Genomic DNA, 21,530 nt, shown 5'->3' with positions numbered 1-21,530 from the left:
CATTATATCATTATTATAATTATTTATTTTACCTAATCTAAAGAAATTTCTATTTTAGTTACTTTCATAACATACAAAGAATACATAAGAAACAAAAAAAATAAAGTACTTACTTGGAACATTTTCCCCCTCCCCTTATGGCTTGTTGATGATACTTAAATCTACTAATGCCAGTACACCACTAAATAATTCCTGTTTTATTAAGTAATGCATCAAAGAATATAGAATAATAACACGCAAAAATAAAAAGCAATGTTTCATAATTATAACCATTTTTCTAACTTTTTCACTATGTGACAAAAGCTGTTATACATTCATTTATGCTTGTTAATATAATTTTTATGAGAATGAAGCTTATAGTAAAAAAAGAATTGTCAACTCTCTGTACAGAGTGCAATGTAATATATGTCATTTGATAGATGAAAACCTTGGCTTTCTATTGATTATACCTTAAGATATCACAATACCTTTACTAAGCTGTTAAGCAATTTTGGCTTAGAAGTCTTTTTCTGTTTTCTTTTTTTCATACTATAAAATATTCCTGTGTCTAGGTAAGCTAACTGTATCTGATGATGACAAAACATTGTTGGAATGTTGTACATTAGTTTGTGTTAAAATTGTGATAACATGTCCTAGTTACCATTCAAACTGTCTTAAAATTTCATAAAAATTCATATATATAGCCAATATAAATATGTACGTTCTTGTGAATAAACACCACCATCTACAGTCTTACTAGTGCACTTTTGCAACTGGAAAAAATCCAAAGTGTGGAAAGTTATCCTCACAATATTTAAATGGTGTTCATATCTTATGTTAGTTGAGAAATAATCAGTTATTACACAAGGTTGTGACCAGAATGCTTTATGCTACAGCCAAGTTGATTTCAGAAAACTGGAAAAAAAAAAAGCTTTTATTGCAAGCTACAGATAAATAAATAAAAGCACTAACATCTAATGCTTCTTCTTGATATTAGAGCAATTTATTAATTTCTGGAAGAATGGGTCTGGACCTGTTCTACAGACTTTTACTTGCTTATTCAACTTTACAGAATACAGTTATGCAATTATAAGTATGGCACGATATAGAAAAAGTGAACTTATATTTTATTTATTATCAATGCAGCCCAAAAATTGGTAGTGGGTGCTGTCAGACAATTGTTTTTCCTCTAATTATCAGTTCAAAATTAGTGACAATGACAAATGGTCTTAGAAGCTTTGCCATAACAAAGAAACAAATATAATGCACCTGTTGAAAGGGCAAGAAAGCTTAATGGCAAAGGGAATTGTCCCCCCTAATCACCAGGACATTACACTGGCTCAAAGTTGAATGAACTTGAAATACAAGAAATAAACAACAGCTCATAATGCTAACATAGGATTTCTACACCTGAGGTTGGTAGAGTGCAGACACCCCTTTATGCAATGTAGCTGTGTATTTAATAACAACCTGTAATAATCAATTATTGAAATAACTGAAAGCAGCAATAAGTGGAAACACTAATTTCAGTTAGTTGATTATTTCTTGTGACAATAATCAAGTTGCTTGTAATTTCAATCAGTATGTTATTTTACAGGACACTGATATAATTACCCCAATTCTACAGTAGTGACTGAAATAAAACACAACATTACTAAAAATGATTTGAAATAAAAGTTTGTAATGCTAAACATGTATTCTTTTTTTTTTTTTTGGTGCAAAAACTCTTACAAATTAATTACACATTTAGGTTATTACAAAAAACATTCCTGTGAAGTCACCAATGATTAAATATGAAAACTTTAAAAATCCACACAAGGAGTTGAAATGAAGAACAAACAGAACAAGAGATGTGCACTTCAAGTGAAACAACTGGAAACAATCTATCTTCATTACATACCATAAATTAAAGCATGTTCAAAATATTATAATCTACAAACTGAAAGTCCACCATTTCAAAGTGCATTCACTTTTTTATTCAAGCACTTTAATTTTGCAGAAATCCTTGAAATACCTTCCACATTTAAAAAACAAAGTACAGATATAAAAAACATGAAAACACACACAAATGTATTTATAACTGTTCAAGAAAACAATAGCCATCCTTATAATTATTATGTTTTCCAAATTTTTACTCAGGCAGTCTTGCTACCAACCAAAGATTTAAGCACTAATGAGTAAAGCAGATTAAACCATACACAAAAAGAAGTAATTCTTACCATTCATATCTTAATACTTTTTCAATTCACTTAAATAATCAACAAATGAATCTCAAACATTTTATAAATGAAGGTTTGATTTTACTATTTAAAGTATAATAAATATAATATAGAAGAAGGGTTGTTTTTAGTTCTGGCCTTAGCAACTGCAAGATGCCAAGCAGCAGGGTAATTAGATAGTAATAAACTGCATTTCAGCAAAAGTTTTAACATTAGCTCAGAAGTGTGAGTGCAACTGTGTTTGAGGCTGTTTTCATGAAGTATCACTTAATTATTCTCAAGTAAGATTTTTAAAAAATTAAACTTACATTGTGATGCATTTTCAAATGCTTGAAATCTTACAGCTTTTACATAGTTGACTAGATCAGAGACTTCCTGTGTCAATTTACGATACTGAGTCTATAATAACAAACACAAAAATATATTTCACTCCGGAAACAATTCTCAAAAGTATATATATTATAGTCTAGCTAATTATACAGATCAATGAAAACCATGAGTGCTGAACTTTGTATCTCTTCCACAAAACTGAGGTAAGTAAAAATTAAGGTATTTATTAAAAGATTTTAGAAATTAAAAAACATTGCATAACAAACATAATCAAAGTGTAGCAATGATAACTAAGCACAACAGTAGTGTATGCATGCATGATGGCATCTCATTCACTGTAAAAAAATAAATCTTCAATATACCAAAATAAAACTTCATTTTAATTTAAGGGCCTATAGCTCACTCAGGGGTACTAATACAAATACTGGTTTAACATATCAACAACCACTGAACATGAAAAAAATTTATATTTTCAAAACCCACGGATTAAAAAAACTTTTCAATTACATTTTGTACAGTATTTTGGCTTTCACCTCATTCTGAGACCATGTGACAAATGTTATGAACAAAAACATTTGTAGTTTACATTGACTGTTAGATAGAAAAAGGGCAGAAGTTGGTACAATAAAACTATTATGTTGTTAAAAATCCAATATTACAATGACAAAAACTTTCATTACAATCTCTTGAAAAATTAGAAGGCTATACACGGGAAGAATACAATGTAAAATGGACAATTCAAAGCAAAGAAATGTGAAGTGATACAGATGAGTAAAGCAAGAGAACTTAAATATTTTCTCTTGAAATTAAAAAATTGAAGTAGAAATTATGTTTTAGTGCCAATATTACTGATATACATTGATAATAAAGTTAATTCAATTTCAAATGTGAATATGTAAAATGTTAGTAAGAGATGCACTTTGACTCACTCATGCTGCAAGGGTTAATATAACATTACAGCAGTGCTGAAGAGTACAAGCTATCCAATGTAGAAGATCCTGAATGTTCCTTAATGTGTTCAACAAACAAATCATTTAAGCAATGTAGTGTCAAAAACTTTCAACATGAGATGCTCCTTGTATACTATTTTGCTCTTACTATTTCTATTAAAATATGATGTATATGGACAAAATAGACAAAAAAAACCAAAAACAACTGATCCTTTAAACACTGCAATTCACCTTTCAAAGCTTAAGTGAAATTCCAAAACATCAGTAACAACTCTTGAGTGAATTACCGTAAATGATGAACAGAAAAATTTACATATGTGGTAAAAAAGTCAATAGTTTCACTAGAATCGATCAATTTGTTTCTCAATACAGATGTTAGTGTTTAATATATTAATGAAACTAAGTAAATCATAAGTGAAAGAAGTGGATTCTGGCTTTTTGATTTGTTAATAGATTTTTATACACATATACCTAATGCATAATAATAATACAAACTAAGGTGCTGTCCATAAAGTTTATGTTGAATAAATAAACTTTATGCACAAATTCCAGTCTTAGCAACTACAAAAAAATATCTGTATAAATTTAATTAAAAATATATTGCATTATATCTAGTGATAACCAGTGAGAAAACAAATGTAAAATTAACTTTTTTAGTTGGTCCAGAGAAAAATAGAAGATGGACCTATTTAAAAATAACAAAAAGATTGGAAACACAAAACTGGAAGTTTTACTTATCAGAAACTGAACACTATTTAGAAGAACATGATAGAAAAACATCCTAGAAATTAGCACTAAAAGTTGATCTAACAGCAACTCTATGGTAACTGACAAAAATTATTTGAATGCTTATTCAGAATGACATCACAATACTTATAAAACTTATTTTAAACAACACTTAAGGTGCTACATACATTTTTAGAACCTTGCCTGCTTTCCTTCAGAGATGATTCTCTTGACTCCCACTGGTTCTCTGCTTCCTCTTCTTCTTCTAGAAGTTCTTCTTCTCCATTTATAGTACTCTCCGATAGCTTCTTACCCTAAAAAGAAATTCTATTAGCCTTATTGCTATGGGTCACTGGTCAAAGACCATGACATCATGTTTGCTGACTTGCATTCAAAACTTTATTGAACTACAAATATATGAATTTGTGTCATTAAGTTTGGTATCAAACTGTAGATTATAATTCAATTTTAGTATTATACATTATTTAATTGTTTAATTTAAAAGTAAATATTAAAACAACAACAACACTTAAACATCTGCTTTTGGTATGTTGAATGCAGCACAGGTTCAAATTGGACGTTTGTGATGCCAAAACACAAAGTCTGTAATTTTGTATGAATTACAAACTCAAGCTATTAATGTTAATAAACAAGAATGCACTACAAAAACCTTGTATCTTTTCATTTTGCTAAAATATGGCATACGTAGTGAATCAAACATGGTGCTCCATTCACCTCTTTACATTTTTAGAAACAGTCCCTTATACACACTTACTTGTGTATATTACATGTCAGTAACTAACTGAAAGCTCAGAGCATTCCCACTGTGGCTTTCTAAGCCATTTTCATGTGTTAGTATGCCACCTCATTCTTGAAAAACAAGATTTCAAGAAAGTAGCTTGTTTCTTTAGTCTGGTCAACTTTTTTTTTAACATACAAATACATCTTAGTTACTAAACTTGATAAATTATAATGGAATTATATGGTATCATTATAGTAATTTATTACTTTTTGGCTATTCAAATATATATAAAAAATCTAAAAAAATTATTTTGTTTCATACCCTCCACATGCAAAATTGTTTGAGCCTTAGTAAGCTATTAGAAGCAGCAACAGAGTACAAAGGTTGTAATAAGAAGAGATAATTATTTGCTTTACTATTCTATGTTTCAAGAAAAATAAGTTTATGAACTTTTCTGTATACAGTAATAATCTACATACATATATAATGTATAATAATAAAAATGTAACTGTATTTTACAAAAAAATTGGTTCAATAAAATATAGCCAAGATAAGTCACTTTGTAAAGTCCAAAGGTCAGTATTATATTACTGGATACAGTAACATGAGTGCACACATGCCACATCTCTGCAACTTCTGTACTGTTCATCAGGAATGACTGGAAGGTCAATATAATAAAAATAATAAATATACATTAATGTATAATGCTACAAGATTTAAGCTATTTGCACCAAATATCTGTGCTTTCATATTATAATTTGTAGTTATTATAAAACAAAAAAGCAAAATTTATATTCTCAATTTTTTTATGTTAGTTACAAGGTTGATCAAATTGACAGTCCCCATATAGTTAAGGTCCAGAAGATAGTAGATAAAATATAAAGATTTACTGAAAATAAATGTTTGAAATGTACATAGAAAGTTGTAGAAATTTGAGGTTTTTTGGACAAGGAATAATTTTTTTAATCATGATATGAAGTCACTTTGCACTCAGACTAATAATGAAACAGACTATTTCCACAAACAAATCATTAGTAACAATATTTCATTAACCAATCTAATTTTTTTATACAAAATACTTGCAATTTTTACTTAAAGTCTACTAAATGTTGTGAGGATAAACATGCTGTATTAAAAGCTTTTGTGCATATAATTAACATATGCAAAAAGGATTAATTGAAAAACTTTTTTGCCCATCCTAAAGCATAGGTTTATATTTCGTAAGAAACTATCCTCCCTTGCAAATATAGTTATCCATGTTTTGATTTTCATGAGACTTTTCTTCTCATTTATTAATTTTATATAACTACAGAGTCTCATTCCCACCTTTGTATGACCAAGGCATTGTGATCTGAACACCTAAAATTGAAATGCAACTTCAGTACACCTACAGATGAGTTCAAATACCACTTAACAGAGCAGATTATAAACCATTTACATGAATTTTATGTAAATAAAGAGGCATAAGAAGTAATTATTGATTTGTAGGAAAGTGACAAAACCTAGCTACTGCAAGGAAAAACAATGAAACACAATGGAAAGTTTAGAAGGCTTGGTAACAAACCACATATTAGGAATTTTTTTTATACTCTAGTTTCTTTTAGTTGTTTTTTCACCCCAAAAATATTCTCCCTAAATTTATTAAGTATTATAAGTTTATCATATTTAAACATGCATATAAAGAAAAGAACTTAATATTTGTTGAAAATAAAATATACTAATTATTTGAAAAATATTGTTACTAAGTCAACATATATTATGAAAGGTCAGTTTCTAGGCCACTTTCAATTCTTTGTCAGTTTATGCTATTTTTTTTTTTATGAGTTGTAGCTAGAAGTAGCAATTACTGCAGTCAGCAAAATAAAGTATCAAAAGAAATGCTTTAACCCTTTTCTCTTGGGTATCCTTTACTGCACATAACACAAGGTTTGTTTTTTACATTCAAAATTTTATTATACTACTCTATGTTTTACCAATTAGTTCAGAATAAAATCTTAGCTAGTAACCTATATTTTAATAGTATACAAGTTCTTAATTCTATAAGACAATGTTTTAAAATACCTTGAATTGCCTCTAGTGTGACACATTTCCTTTTAGTATTTTTTTGTGTTTTATCCTTGACCCCTCTTAACTATGGAATTAAACAATAAACATTCCCTATAAAATTGTCACTTAAAAAAAACATTTTTTATAGCTATCAATTTTGTCTGGTTACAGAACTATCAAATAGAAATTCAGACCACTCCTGCCATGTACTCTCTTTCAGGATTTATTAATAGTCTTCTCTTATGCTTAATATATTATTTACAATCAATAGAAAGCCAATGTTTCCATCAATCAAATGCCATGTATAACGTTGTGTTCAGTACAGATAACCATCAATTTCACTTAGAATTTAAGCTTCGTTCCTATGGGAAAGTTAACAACTAGCTTGGATGAATTTGTAACGACTCTTTTCACATAGATAGAAAGCCACAAAAGTTTTTTTGAGTTACAGGGAAATTGCCTACTCTTTGCATGTTATTAGTCTACTGGTGCATTATTTAACTAAATAAACATTATCTATTGCATTACTACATTAGTATAAAAATTGGGGTTAAGTCCCTTCAACAACTGACAACAAAAAAGAGAAAAGATTAATAAAATGTTTTATTTCTTGTTTTTCATGTTTATTCTGTATGTATAGTTATAAAAGTATTTAAAATGTAAAACTACAGGTCTTTTAAAGTTAGTTAAGATTAGAATATGTGAAATAAAGAATAATAACAAAAATATTTTATGAGGTACGCATGTGAGCAGTTAATACCAGCTTCTATATTGTAACACGAGCTGCATGTACCCCACATGGTGTGTTTTGGAACAGTTACTTCTTAGACTTGAAACTAAATTAATAAAAATATAAAAAACTACTATTTAAGGTTAAAAAAATATCTGAAGTAACCAACATTTTACTTTCTTACCTTCAACAAAATTTTTCCTATCAGTTTCTCAGGTGAAGGAAGATCTGTTTCATCTTCACTTACTGGTGTGGTATAAAGCATGTCTAGTGAGAGAGTAATTATATCAAATATTTGCTGTAAAATCTGAATTCCTAAAACCCTTAGCCTCACTTCATTTAAATTATATAAAAATCATGAACCAAATTTATTGTCACCATCTTTATTTTTCTGAATCATCTTTCTTGTATGATTTCATTCCTCACAACCAAACATAACTATAGTCTTCCTTAACCTTAAATATTGTTAACAGTCTGACGTTCAACCATTTTTATTAAAGTTTAACAATGAATATGTTACAATAGGGCATTTAATTCAGGATTTTTTTTTATGAATCAACAAATAATGATAGGTGAAGATTTTTATAGCCTATAGATTTACTACCAAACCAAACACTGGTACTTCCTAATAGGTTGACAAGCAATGATTTATAAACATAAGGAAGAGCTTTATTTATGGTAGAATATGCCACAAGTTTCAACAGAGAATTAGTCTGTATTCTTCAGGTATGATCTGTACTGAGCATTACTAGGTTTACATTTAAAATTGCAAAATAAAAAAATATAAGGATTAAATGCAACAAAAATGATGTCATTAGGTGACAGGGTTATAGATGAAAGTTAAGTCTGGTCAAGAGTATGAGCAGTGAATAAACCTTGCCAAATACAATTTATCAAACACAGTAGCCCCAACCCACCACCTCTTTCCATTTTTTGAGACAGCTGGTTATATAAACCTATGAGCCTTGAAAAATTATTTACATAGAAAATCCTTTCTTCTTCTTCTGAAATCAAAAAGGGTAATTTGACATTTTTGTGAACTCAAAATTTCATATTTTAAGACCCAAATACAGCTTAGTTATGAAATTTGATAAAGTGGAATTCTATGGTATTAATATAGTAATTTAAAATTTTTGATTATTTTGAATATTTTTATAAAACTTTACAAAATTATTTTGTCTCACAACTTCCGTATGTGAAATGTGATAAGGCTTTAGAAACTACATCAAGCAGCAACCGAGTTCAAAGGTCGTAGCCAGACAGAATAATTTTTGGCTTTACTTCTTTACTTACTTTTCTATATTTTAAGAAAAATAAGTTTAGTAACCAATTTCTAATTGATAATAATCTATATACATTTATATAATAATTAAAATGTGACTATATATCACAAAGTAGTATTCCACTAAAACACAACCATGATAGGCCACTTTGTAAAGACTAGATATCAGTTATATATATTATTAGATATGTTAGCCAGGTAGTATAATAAAAAAAATGTATATATAAATGTATAATGTTACACAATTTAACCAATTTATACTGAACATTTCTGTTCTTATATTATCATCAGTAGTCATTTTAGAATGAAAAAAGGATAATTTATATTTATAATTTTTTATGGTGGTTAAAAGGTAGGTCAAATTGATAGACTATATGGTTAGGGTAGCAAAAAAACAGACAAAACAAAGTTTTACTGAAAACAAACATTTAAAGTATATTTATGTTTTACAGATTACAAACATAACATTGAAGATTTTTGGGATGAAGAACAGATTATAATCATAATATGAAAATCAGTTAACAAGTGGAGCAGTAATGCAACAAACTAAATATTTTCACAAACAAATCTTTAGCAAAAATACTTCATTAAAACAATGATTTTTTTGTATGCATTTGTGTGTGCAAAAGGTTTGGAATCATTACTAGAAGTCTCCCAAATTATGAGAAGATAAATATATATGTAAAAACAGCTCGTTTAGGTTGAAAAAATATTTTATGTAGAGGAGCGAACAACGTTTCGATTTTCTTCGGTCATCGTAAGGTTCACAAAGAAAGAAAGAGGTAACTGACTGGAAGCTGACCACATGTTTGGAAGGGGTTGTGTAACTGAGTGTCGGAATGTAGAGGGCAGTGTTAGATGTTTGAATATATAATTTTATATTATTTATTATGTGTTTATGTGAAGATAAACATACACATTTAATATGCGCAGATGCGTATATGAACTCGTGTACATTATACTGAGACTGTTCCAAAGGTTAAAGAATATAGCACTATCTGGATATTTGAACCATAATATTAAAGATTGGACTTTTATTAGAGTACAATACTGTAAAAATAGTGTTAACTCTAAAGGTGAATTTCAAATATCCACTTTAACATATCAACTTGAAACATATTGCAAGATATTTTGGAGTGAAATTATTTTCCTATGCTAAACCAAAATTGAAAACAAAAAGACTGTTTAGAAACTATATAAATCATTAAAACAATTTCTCACTAAACAATGATAATGCCTTTAATAATATCAACCATATTTGGCAAGGTCTATTCTCTGCTCATACACTTGACCTTCATCTATAATACTGTCCTCTACTGACATCATTTATGTCAACTTAATTCTTGTGTCTATCTTCCATGTAACTTTATATAAACTCTTTATTGCTCAGTACAGATCACACCTGACCAATGTTCTGTTGAAACATGTAATGTGTTCCATCATCAATAAAACTCTTCCTTATGCTTATAAAACATTGTTTGTCTTCCTACTATATTATGACAATGTTATTATTTATTTAATTATTGGTACATTATATCACTTTAACCTTCAGTAGACTATAAATTTACAAATACCTTAAGTCTTGTTTAAGGCATTTGCAAATTTTATTATAATGAAAAGTATCTGATCAAAAATAGGTAATACTCTCATTCTAATGATATTTTAAATTTTAGTAATGTAATATTCAACAGCAATTGAGAATCATTGCTTTCCAAGTTAACATTTGAACCACAATTTATATGAACTGAAAGTCTAGTAAACAGTACGTCAATAAAATCAATAGTAAATTTACATACATTTATGAGCATGCTTAACATACAACTAATAAAATTAGTTCTTAAGCAAAATTATTTCACATTTCCTAAATAATTACAATGACAGGCAACTTCCTTAAAATTTGGGTTCTTGTCAGTGTAGGATTACATGGAAACTTACAAAAAATCAATATTCAACTCCTGAATTACTGCAGTCATTTCAGATACTAGCTATATGATTACAAATGTTTCATAAATATAAAACATAAGAAAATATTACTATTGAAATTGCATTGAGAATTTAACACTAGATGTACAATAGGTATTGTTTATTTTAACAAATTCAATAAAACAACTTTTAATACCATTTTTGTAAAGGTTGTTATTATCAAAGATTTATTACTCATTTCAACTATACTTTGATTAGATGTACATGGTGTCAAAGTGTGACTTGAGCTCTGATTAGTCTAAGTGCAAGGTGTTTTTCATGTCAGGATTCATTTTCTTTTAATTTAGTTTTCAATGGGCCACCTGTACTCTGTCAAACCCTATAACTTAGCACAGTAAGTCTGTAACCTATGTTCACACCTAGGAACCAAACCTGTCATAAAATAGATCTTCCTTAACCTTTAATACCAATAATGGCCTGAAATTCAAGTAAACTAAGCTTAACCATCAAAGTAGGGCAATTATTTATGGGTTTGGAATTTATGAATCACAGTATGATAACAGATAAATGGTTTTACAGAAAATATAATTTTTTAACTTTGGTAGACTTGAAATTTACAAATACTTCAAGTTTGATTTTAAAAGTTGCAATATTTTATTAGAAAATGCAATTATCCCATATAACATTGCTTTCTAGATTTCAATATTGTAACTAAAATCAGTTTACTTAAAGTCTACCTCCAAAGATGTTAACAAAGTGTTCAGCCATCTTGAGTTGCTGTGTTTCTCCACAATGATTTTCTAGAGACAAGATAACAGGATACCTAGCATAAGGAAAGACAACCAAATACTGCAAATGAAGTACAAGACAAACTAATAAAAATAAAATCACATTATGCAGCCAACGTTCTTCAAAATTACTACATGCCACTTTTTACTAAAAACTGGTGGAATGAAATTGTTATCAACTGTAAATTAATTCTAAATTGAGACAGAACTGATCACTTTGACTGACCTTATTATTTACCACAAGATGACCACAGATGTAACCACATAATTTTTAAAGCATCTTCACAACATTTTGCAACCTTTCAGTAAGCATTACAAGTCTCTAGCACACACAAGGCAGATATTTAAATTAAACATTTTTATGAAAGATTTTTCTGTGAACATATTGTGTCATAGTATGACTCAAGCTATGGTCAGTCTAAGTGCAAGGTGTTTTCATGTTAGGATTCAATTTCTTTTATTTTAGTTTTCAAATTTGATTTGCACAATCTTTAAAACTCTCAAAATTAATATTTTTTGTTTTTTACACTAAAATAATATTTTACTTGGTATTTCCTCAACTCTAACACTATATGGACTATGCTAATTTTATCACCTTGTAACTATCAGAAAAAAAAACTAAAATCTAACTTGTCATTCTTTCTAAAATTATTATAGATTGTAAGAGAAAATTCCAATAATTTATCTCGAACAGCTTAAGGCTTGTAAAAGTTTACCTCCTATGTTTTCATTTAATTTTATTGTTCTTTGAATTGTATACAAGTAATAATCCCACAATACAAAATGTATATCACATACACACTGCATAGATCATGTTATGATAATGAATGGTTTAATGTATGGATTACATAATAACACAACAGAGAGACTTCTTTCTTTTTTAATATCTAGCTAAAGTTATCAAATAAAATAAAATTCTGATATTCTCATTTTACTTTTATAAGAATAAATAAAAAACATACCTTTCAAACAAGAAATTTTGTACCTATGTTAAGGCTTCATTGTTGTTTTCTTTTGCTGTTGGTCAATTAATGAAATTGTGCCTTTTTTGTGGTAATAATGGTACTAGTATATAAATAATTTTTATGTATTTCAAATACAGACTTCAGAACACAAAATAAAACACAAAGCGATCAATGTCTTGTAAGTATTATAATTTGACTGTCTTTCTAATTAAGGCATAAAGCCTTAATATACTTACCTGCTGAATCTGAACTCAGGAATAGCAAGTTTTAATATGAAGGATATTAACAAAAATCTCTTCTGAGAATAAAGTAGCATCATGTGTCATTCAGTAATATAAAACTTTATCCTTCTGTCAGTTGTAAATGATTTAATAAAATATGTTATAACATTATTAGCAATTTGTGGGAAGAAGATGTAGCAGAAGAGCACAGCAAGTGATCTGACTTTTTGTTTAAATCTCTTTAAGCATAGGAGTCTGAAAGTTACAAAAATTAGACTAAGCCTTAGTAATATCTGTACTACAATGATTGATTTATATTAAACTCTGGAAATTAAAGAGAAGCAATGAAATAACAGAAAATGGGAATGTCAGAACAAATAAATGTCTTATTAGACAGGCAAGGAAAGATTCCAGTATTTCCTTTTGAAATTAAACAATTGCAACTTGTAGAGTACTAAAATTTGATTTCTTAACTATATTTGATGATGTCAAGTTTATTTGTACACACTATGGCTTTCATTAAGTTTTGAATGTAATTCTAAAAATTTGAGACATCTGCATTTTGACTTACCTATATCCAGAGGGTTAAAAACAGTAACAAAATGTTTTGTATTCTCTTTAAAGTTACTGTTCAACACGACTGTAAAAAATGTGCCAGAATATTATTGAAATACTGAAATTTATTATACAGTTACGACAGAAAGTGTCCATACCCGTTTTGTGAGTAGCTTTTTCCTCATAACTTAAAAAGTATCATGATTAGGGTAATGAGAGTACAGTATATTATAAATATTATACTAAGACACATCTACATAAATTTTATGTAAATTGAACGATAAATAAACAGTTTATAAACAAATAACCAAACAGAGGAGGGGCAGAAAGTGTTCGTGTGTCTACTTTAATGGTCAGTTGTGTAGCCTTTCAGGTGAAGTACTTGGTGCAATCTCCTCATAGCCCTCCATGATCGTTTGACAGTACTCGACTGGTATTTTCTTCCATTCTTCTTTACAGAAGGTCTCCAACTCTTGCAAGTTTTTCGGATGATGCTGATGAACCCTGGTCTTCAACTCATGCCAAACGTTTTCAATTTGGTTGAGATCAGGTGACTGAGATGGCCACTCTAGAACACTAATATGGTTCCTCTGCAACCAGGATTGCACATATTTTGATGTGTGCTTACGGTCACTGTCATGCTGAAAGATCCAACGACGCCCAAGCCGCAAGTTCCGAGCATCATTCTTGATACAAGTACCTAATATATCAACGTACTCTTCTTTTTGCATGATTCTGTTGATGCGGTGAAGGCTGCCTACACCAGAAGAGCTGAAGGAACCCCATAGCATGATCAAGCAACCTCCGTGTTTAACTGTAGGGATGGTGTTCTTTGGAAGATTTCATTCCCCCTTCTCACGGAAAATATAGAGAACATCATTGTGGCCGAAAAGCTCGATTTTAGTCTCGTCTGACCAAAGAATACTCTTCCAATAAGTAAAGGGTTTATCTACATGCTTTCTTGCATACCTCAATCATGCTTTTAAATGAATAAGCTTTAAATATGGAGTTCTACGAGGACAGCATGCTTTGAACCTAGAAGAGCGTAACATGTTCCTAACTGTAGAGGTACTTACTTCAACCCCAGTTTCCTTTACCAGTTTCTGTATGTCATTACATGTTAAATGAGGGTTCCTACTAACTTCTCTGAGAACCTTCCTCTTGGTTCTCTCTGGAATTTTGGTGGGGCGTCCAAAATGAGGGAGGTTAGGAGTTGATCCTGTAAGCTTAAACTTGGCAATTATGCTTTAAACAGTAGATTTCAGCACATTAAGTGTGTAACAATACTGGAAAGAGACACATGAGACTTGTATTTTACAATAATTCGTTTTTTAAATCACTGGACAGATGTTTCCTGTTTGCCATGATGACCAAGCAGATCATGACGGAGACGTCGCTAAATTGCCGGAAGTACATTTTTTATTGGCTAAATTCCAATAATTATGAACCCAGTGTCTAGTTCTGGAATGGTATAATGTAGTTTATTCACCAAACTAAACAAATTTTTACGGGAATATCAGTTTTTTTCACACATTCTGAACTGTATGAACACTTTCTGCTCCTCCTATTTTTGGTTATTTGTTTATAAACAGTTTATTTGTCATTTAATTTACATAAAAATTTATGTAGATGTGTGTTAGTATAATATTTATAATATACTATACTTCTATTAGCCTAATCATGATACTTTTTAAGTTATGAGCAAAAAACCACTCAGGATGAAACAGGGGTACGAACACTTTCTGTCGTAACTGTAGTTATTAATTTATATATAAGACTGAAACATGTAATAAAGTACCTAGAGGTTACAAAAGCATATTTCTTTATGACTTCCACCACATCAGATAGTAAAATTTTAGAAGTGAAGGTCCGACCATGATATATGATTGGTTCTTCATTAGGTCCATTCCACACATCCACTGTAGAAAGTAAATGCATTTACAATTATGAAAGTTTTGTGGTTTATCATATAACAAATTTAAGTATAAATTCTTTAAATATAAATTTAAAATACAAATTTTAATTTGTACTTAAATTTAAATCCTTTATAATTAAAAACAAAACAAAAGTCACATTATGTTACATCAAATTAAATGGGAATACACTTAAAAGTACAAGAATTATCCAATAACAATTTTTTAGAAACTTATGCATACACTTCTGAAATGTATAACATTACAAAAACAAGAAAGTTATATAAGCAGGTTTGTAGTTGGGGTGTGAAATGTGAGAGTTCTTTTCCCAAAATCAAGTGATTTATTTAACATAACAAAAAGGGATTGTTGATCTATCTCAACTGTCCCATCCTCTAGTTCCAACTGAAAAGAAAATTAAAATTCAGGCCTTGTTATTCATATATCTATCAAGCTTTCTTTTAAATTCACTCAACTTTACTGCCTCCACAATATCCAATGGCAACCCATTCCAAAGGCCAATCACCCTATTTAAAAAATAAAATTCTGTGACCTGAAAATGGCTTCTACCACACCCAAAATCGATATTTGTGTCTCCTAGCTGTATAATTCCTGCTGTTAAGTGTGAAAAATGTTGCTGCATGAATATTATAAATTCCTTTTAAAATCTTAAATATTCAATCAGATCCCTTCTAACTCTTCTTTTTAAAAGATAAAACAATTTTAAGGATCTTAATCTCTCATTTTATGAAAACTCTTCCATCCTTAACAGCTATTATGTGTTCAAAGTTAACAGTAATTTATTGTTGATATGTCTTTCTGTCCTTACATGATTTTTTATGATGATAATGAATGATTAAGTTTAATAAAACCACAAATTGGTTCACATAAATATTAAACCCTATTAACTTAACTGAAAACTAATACATAATTATCACACTAATTAAACCAATACAGCTACTGTGACAGTTTATCAACAAAACATTTTAATGAACAAGAATCAATCCCCTGGTTGTTATAGATTTCCAGATATGAGCTTCAAGCTATAACTAAGATATAAAAGTTGGTTGGTGTCCTGTAATATATAACTTGACCAGCAAAGTCAGTATGGAACATATTGTGACACATGATCTCCATCTAGCCAATCAAATGGACAAGAAAAAAGTAAAGTAGATAACTTAACAACTTGAAATATCCTTCAAGTTGGAAGAAGGGTGACAGATGCAGCTGCAGTGGTAGGCTTATCAACCAAGCATTACAATACAATACAACTAAACACAAGGAGAGAGCTTGAGTTAATTTTATATAACAGAGAAGTACAACTCGACTTATTCTGTACAAAGAAATATTATAAAAGAATGTGACTTTCTCTAAGCATGATAACCTAGATTGATGAACTTCATCATTTGCCAATCAAATTTGTTCTGGGGAATTTGAATGTTTATCATGTTAGTGGAGTTTAACAGTCTTTTCTCTGGTTTATACAGCAGCATTTCTTTTTACTGTTTGACTTTCAATAATAATGGAGTAACGTTTTGTCTTTCAGAAAAGCCTAGATTAACTATTGGTTGGACAATATGGTATATCTTTGCCAAAGTGGAGTTCATGATTAGAAGCACAAAAAACAAGACTATCATTAAAATGAAAACTTTCTCTTTTTTTGCTTCCCATCACTAGTCCCAGTTGAGAGTGATAATAAAATATCCTACACAACCCCCAATATTTAGCACACAAAAATAAACAATACAACCAAGAATCTGATCTCCAGTTAAAGTTAAAATACCTAATACTAATACTTTACATGGATCCATGAGAAGTTACTCACATTAGCAAGCAAGCATAAGACATAACATAGTTTTATGTAAGTAGGTATATTTTATTAAAATATCAGAAAACAGAAACATAAAACTAATCTGGACAATCTATTTTACACAAGTTTCTAAAAGTAGTCATTTTTCATTATTTCACTAGAGTATGCCTTTAGATACCATGTCATTAATCAGTACTAAGTATGTAATGTTACTACAATTAGTAATGATAATAAATTATAACTCAATGTCAATTGGAGACTTGTTCATATTGTCATGAGTAAGTGAACTATTTCGTAAATAGTGGGGGTTTATTTGACCTCATTCAAAGGGCTAGAAGCATGTATTAGAATATTTCTTTTTAATGAAGGAAATGAACTCACATTCCAGACAACGACATCCACATTTTAAAGCAAAAATATACCCTTCTACACTGCTTTCCCCAATCAACTGGCCTTGCAATAAGTATCTGCAAATAAAATAGTTATTCATTTTTACAACAACAAAATAGCAACTTTCTGATGATGATGTGTATGTGTAATGTTAAAATTATAAAGGGGATCTTAAAAATTACAAAATATTCAAATGCTTTTGTAAATCCATGTATAAATCTAACAAATAAGAATAGTAAAATGCAAAACAGTATTAAAAGCTTTCTAATAAAAAACACTGACATGTTACAAGTTTTCTAATTTGCCATGCAAGTTATATAAACTTCACATTTTTAATGGCATTAAACTATTACAAAATATGCTATTCCAGATAACAAGATCTGTTTCAGTAATAAGGCATCAATAAAGATACACTGCTATAAAATAAATTTTAACATTATATTTAACTTATTACAATTATTCAAATAACACAACAGTTAAGACTTTTTAAATACATGTACATGTAGGAACATTTACTTAAAATTTTCTTGAAAAATTCACAACCCTATATTTAAGCATTAAAAAAACAAAAGCCACCAAGAGGACCTAACACACAGTATGTGTATCAGAGACAGGAAGAAAATGAGAAGATAAAAAGAAGGACAGCCACATAGAAAGAGGTAACACCAAGCCTTCCTTAGGGCATCAATAGCTAAAGCTGAAGGATGAAGCAGAGGGGACTAAAAACAGATGAAGCCTTGAGCTAAAAAGGATGGCAATATCTATGACAGGCATACCCAAGTGACCTGAGAATGGAGAGACTGCTCAATTACAAGAATACAAACTGGCCAAGACAAATGGTCAACCTGCAGTTCTTAGCTCTCAGTAAATGAAAGACAATAAGATGAACCTAATGTGAATGGGGCCAGAAATGTAGGTCCAATATCTGAAAGCAAAAGATCCTAAAACAGAAGCCTCCAAAATGATTGAAGTAAGAAACAAATGTTGAAATACCAGAGTAGATCATGTACAAAAACATGTTGATGAGAAATTAATATTCAACCTGCATCTAAATGCCAGAAGACATGTACTCTCATTCAGAGAAAGTGTGGAGAGAGAATTGTAGAGAAATGAAAAATTATTATTAGCAGAATATGAGACTAACAGCAGGAGAAGAAAAGTTAAGCATCCAATGGGCTGGACAAATGACAAGAATAACAATGAATTAAGTGTCTGGTAAGAAGAAGATAAGAAGAAAAAGTGTAAGAACTTAAGCCTGAAATGGGAAGACCAGTCCAAACAATGAAAAAGAGAAAAGGCAAGGTCAACAAAAAAGAAGAATCTGGAGAGATAATGTGAACAGAAGCCATACAATGTCAGTCCAAGTCATCATGAAAAATGAATATCATTGCAGATATCTGTCAGAGAAAGGAAGCCTGACAAATACTGTATAAACAAAAAGGAGGAAGTATGGTGGAGAAAAATGAATCTTAACATATTGAGCCCAAATTCAGAGGAACAGAATAAGGAGAAATATAGAAGAAGAGATGTAACAGGCTAAGCTGGCAGAGAAAAAGGAATGAATATCTACAGTATTTCATGTTCATTGGCACAAAGCTACTAGGCTATCTGTGCCAAACAAGATGTAGTATACTATAATGGTACATGAAAATTAAGGTAAAAATACATAAAACATGTAAAATTAAGACCCGCCAGGAAGAATGAAGCATTAAGTTCAAACTTGCTGTCAGTCACCTGAAGTTGGCCTTTCCAGTCCTGGGTTCAGGTCAAAACAGAATTAAAATGTGTAAAAGAAATCATGCTAAAACGGTATATAGTCCAATAAAAACCTTAAATTAAGTTAAAAAGACCAATGCGACTTAAAAATGTGAAAACATGAGTGGGGTGGCCAGTATTACCTATGACATTGGCTAATGTCAAAGGCAAACCCACCTTAAAAATATGTGTAAAATGACATCGTTGTTCTTGGTTGTAACGACAGCATGATAATAACATATGTACGATTGTGACCTGAGTGCCACACAGACCACACATTGGTGTATCAGTACCACATAAAAGGAAATGGTGAGTTAAAAAACTGTGACCAATGCTTAGCCTAGCTAAAAGAACTTTCTCCCTTCAATCTTTACAGAAGCAAGATAGCCAAAGAGCTAAAGAAAGCTTGATTTGAAAAGCTTATTATTTCATTGCTCACTCCAGGTCGACTTCCAACTGATGTACAGTTGGGTTTTGATAACTGGACTATAGAGTCCATACATGGAACAGGCACGGTGGTGATAGAGCTAGAGGAGATGGAGTTTGCTGCTCTGTCAGCTAGCTCATTCCCACAAATACCAACATGACCTGATATAAAAAGAAACTGGACAGAGATAGATGATAGAGAGATAAGCCAGTTTGTTTTGGATATTGATAAGAATAGTATGATTACTAACATGGAATTATGTCAGGACCAAAAGACAGTTGAGCAAATCAGTATAGAACATACAACTCTTATATTGCATAGTTTAATATGATTTATGGCAGGAGAAATGGCATACAATTCAGAAGCACACAGAAACTGTAGAGGGGATTCTGTGTGCTACAACCAAACTGTAACAAACCATGGCAGAGCCCACAGAGTCACTTGATTTTGAACCATTTGTAAATATGGGAATGGATGAATCGTTTTAAAGATGTTCAGTAAATAAAGAGTGATATTTCTAATCAGGAGTACCAGCCTTCCTAAGATAACTTAAAGATAGATCACAGTTGGGGATAGTAATTTGCCATGGTGGAAAAGGCCGATCTGTGGATATTGCTATGCTATTCAAAGATAGATCCAATTTTTCTGATTGTGCCTGGATACAAAGGCTAAAAGGAACAATGGCAGATTTTCTATTATAAAAAAGTGTGGCCCACTGAGGATGGAAAACACAACCCCAAGTAAGGTGCCGTGGTAAAGAGCAAAATTTGGAAGCATACATAAATGATAGTTGCAAACCGCAAATATACAGAGGGGGTTCATGGGACTCCACATACAAACTTTGGACTGGAGAAGTACAAAAGCCCCAGGGAAAAGCTGAAGACCCTGATGGTGGATAGGATCAGCATTTTCAGTGCTGAGGTTCTGGTAGAACCATAAACCATAGTCAAGTTTGGATTAGATAAGGGCACGAAATTTTAAGCATGGACTCTCAATCCACTCCCCAAGAGATGAAAGAGAGGACATGGAGGATGTTCAGTTCTCTTATACATTTGACATGAAGTTGCTTGATATGGGAGTTTAATTTACAGTCAAATATAAGACCTAAGAACTTTGCCTCAGGGATGACAGGAGATACATCATCATCAATACAAAGTTCTGCATCTGGATGAATACCCCGTTGGCAGTAGAAATGTACACAAACAGTTTTAAGGAGAGAAAGTTGAAAACCATTTGCTGTTGTCCACTTAAGTATATGACTGATTGCAGTTTGTAGATGCTGCTCAATAAACCTCATGTTTGATGACTGACACGAGATGTGAAAGTCATCAATTCAAAGACCATTTGCAACTTTAGGGGTTTGCTGTTCACTGATGGTATGAATCTTTATAATGAAAAGTGTGACACTCATAACACAGCCCTGAGGGACTCCAAGTTCCTGTGGGAAAAAACGAGAAAGAGTTGAGCCCATATAGACCTTGAATCAGTTTTTCATTAAAAATGCTTAATAAAAAGTGGCAAATTGCCACACAATCTGTATGAGTGAAGGTCTCGCAAGATGCCATATCTCCATGTTGTATCATAAACTTTCTCTGAATAAAATATGAAAACCTTCAAAAAGGCTTCTCTAACTGATGTTTCAAGGCAAATGAAGTGGCCTATCATGGAGCATTGTCTTAAGAACCCACACTGGGTAGGTGAGAGAAGGTTGTTTGATTCAATGAACCAAAAAAGACAAGCATTAATTATCCTCTCTAAGGTCTTACTGAGATAACTCTT

The 21,530-nt window shown here is 30.6% G+C and overlaps 1 protein-coding gene across 2 annotated transcripts in view; it reads right to left on the bottom strand.

Moving 5' to 3' along the window:
• LOC143244826 (1-phosphatidylinositol 4,5-bisphosphate phosphodiesterase delta-4-like) overlaps positions 1 to 21,530 on the bottom strand; it is an 83,431-nt gene that overhangs the window by 24,899 nt on the left and 37,002 nt on the right. For both annotated transcript variants that reach the window (XM_076490203.1, XM_076490204.1), the window contains exons 9-14: positions 17,561 to 17,646; positions 15,255 to 15,375; positions 11,665 to 11,750; positions 7,907 to 7,989; positions 4,393 to 4,518; positions 2,507 to 2,597 (exon numbers count right to left, since the gene is read on the bottom strand). In XM_076490203.1, the coding sequence (XP_076346318.1) occupies positions 2,507 to 2,597; positions 4,393 to 4,518; positions 7,907 to 7,989; positions 11,665 to 11,750; positions 15,255 to 15,375; positions 17,561 to 17,646 (593 nt within the window). The remainder of the gene's footprint in view (positions 1 to 2,506; positions 2,598 to 4,392; positions 4,519 to 7,906; positions 7,990 to 11,664; positions 11,751 to 15,254; positions 15,376 to 17,560; positions 17,647 to 21,530) is intronic.

The sequence above is a fragment of the Tachypleus tridentatus genome, chromosome 2 (assembly GCF_004210375.1).
Source record: "Tachypleus tridentatus isolate NWPU-2018 chromosome 2, ASM421037v1, whole genome shotgun sequence".
In the NCBI taxonomy this organism is placed as follows: Eukaryota; Metazoa; Arthropoda; class Merostomata; order Xiphosura; family Limulidae; genus Tachypleus; species Tachypleus tridentatus.
This window is presented reverse-complemented; position numbering and strand designations above follow the sequence as displayed.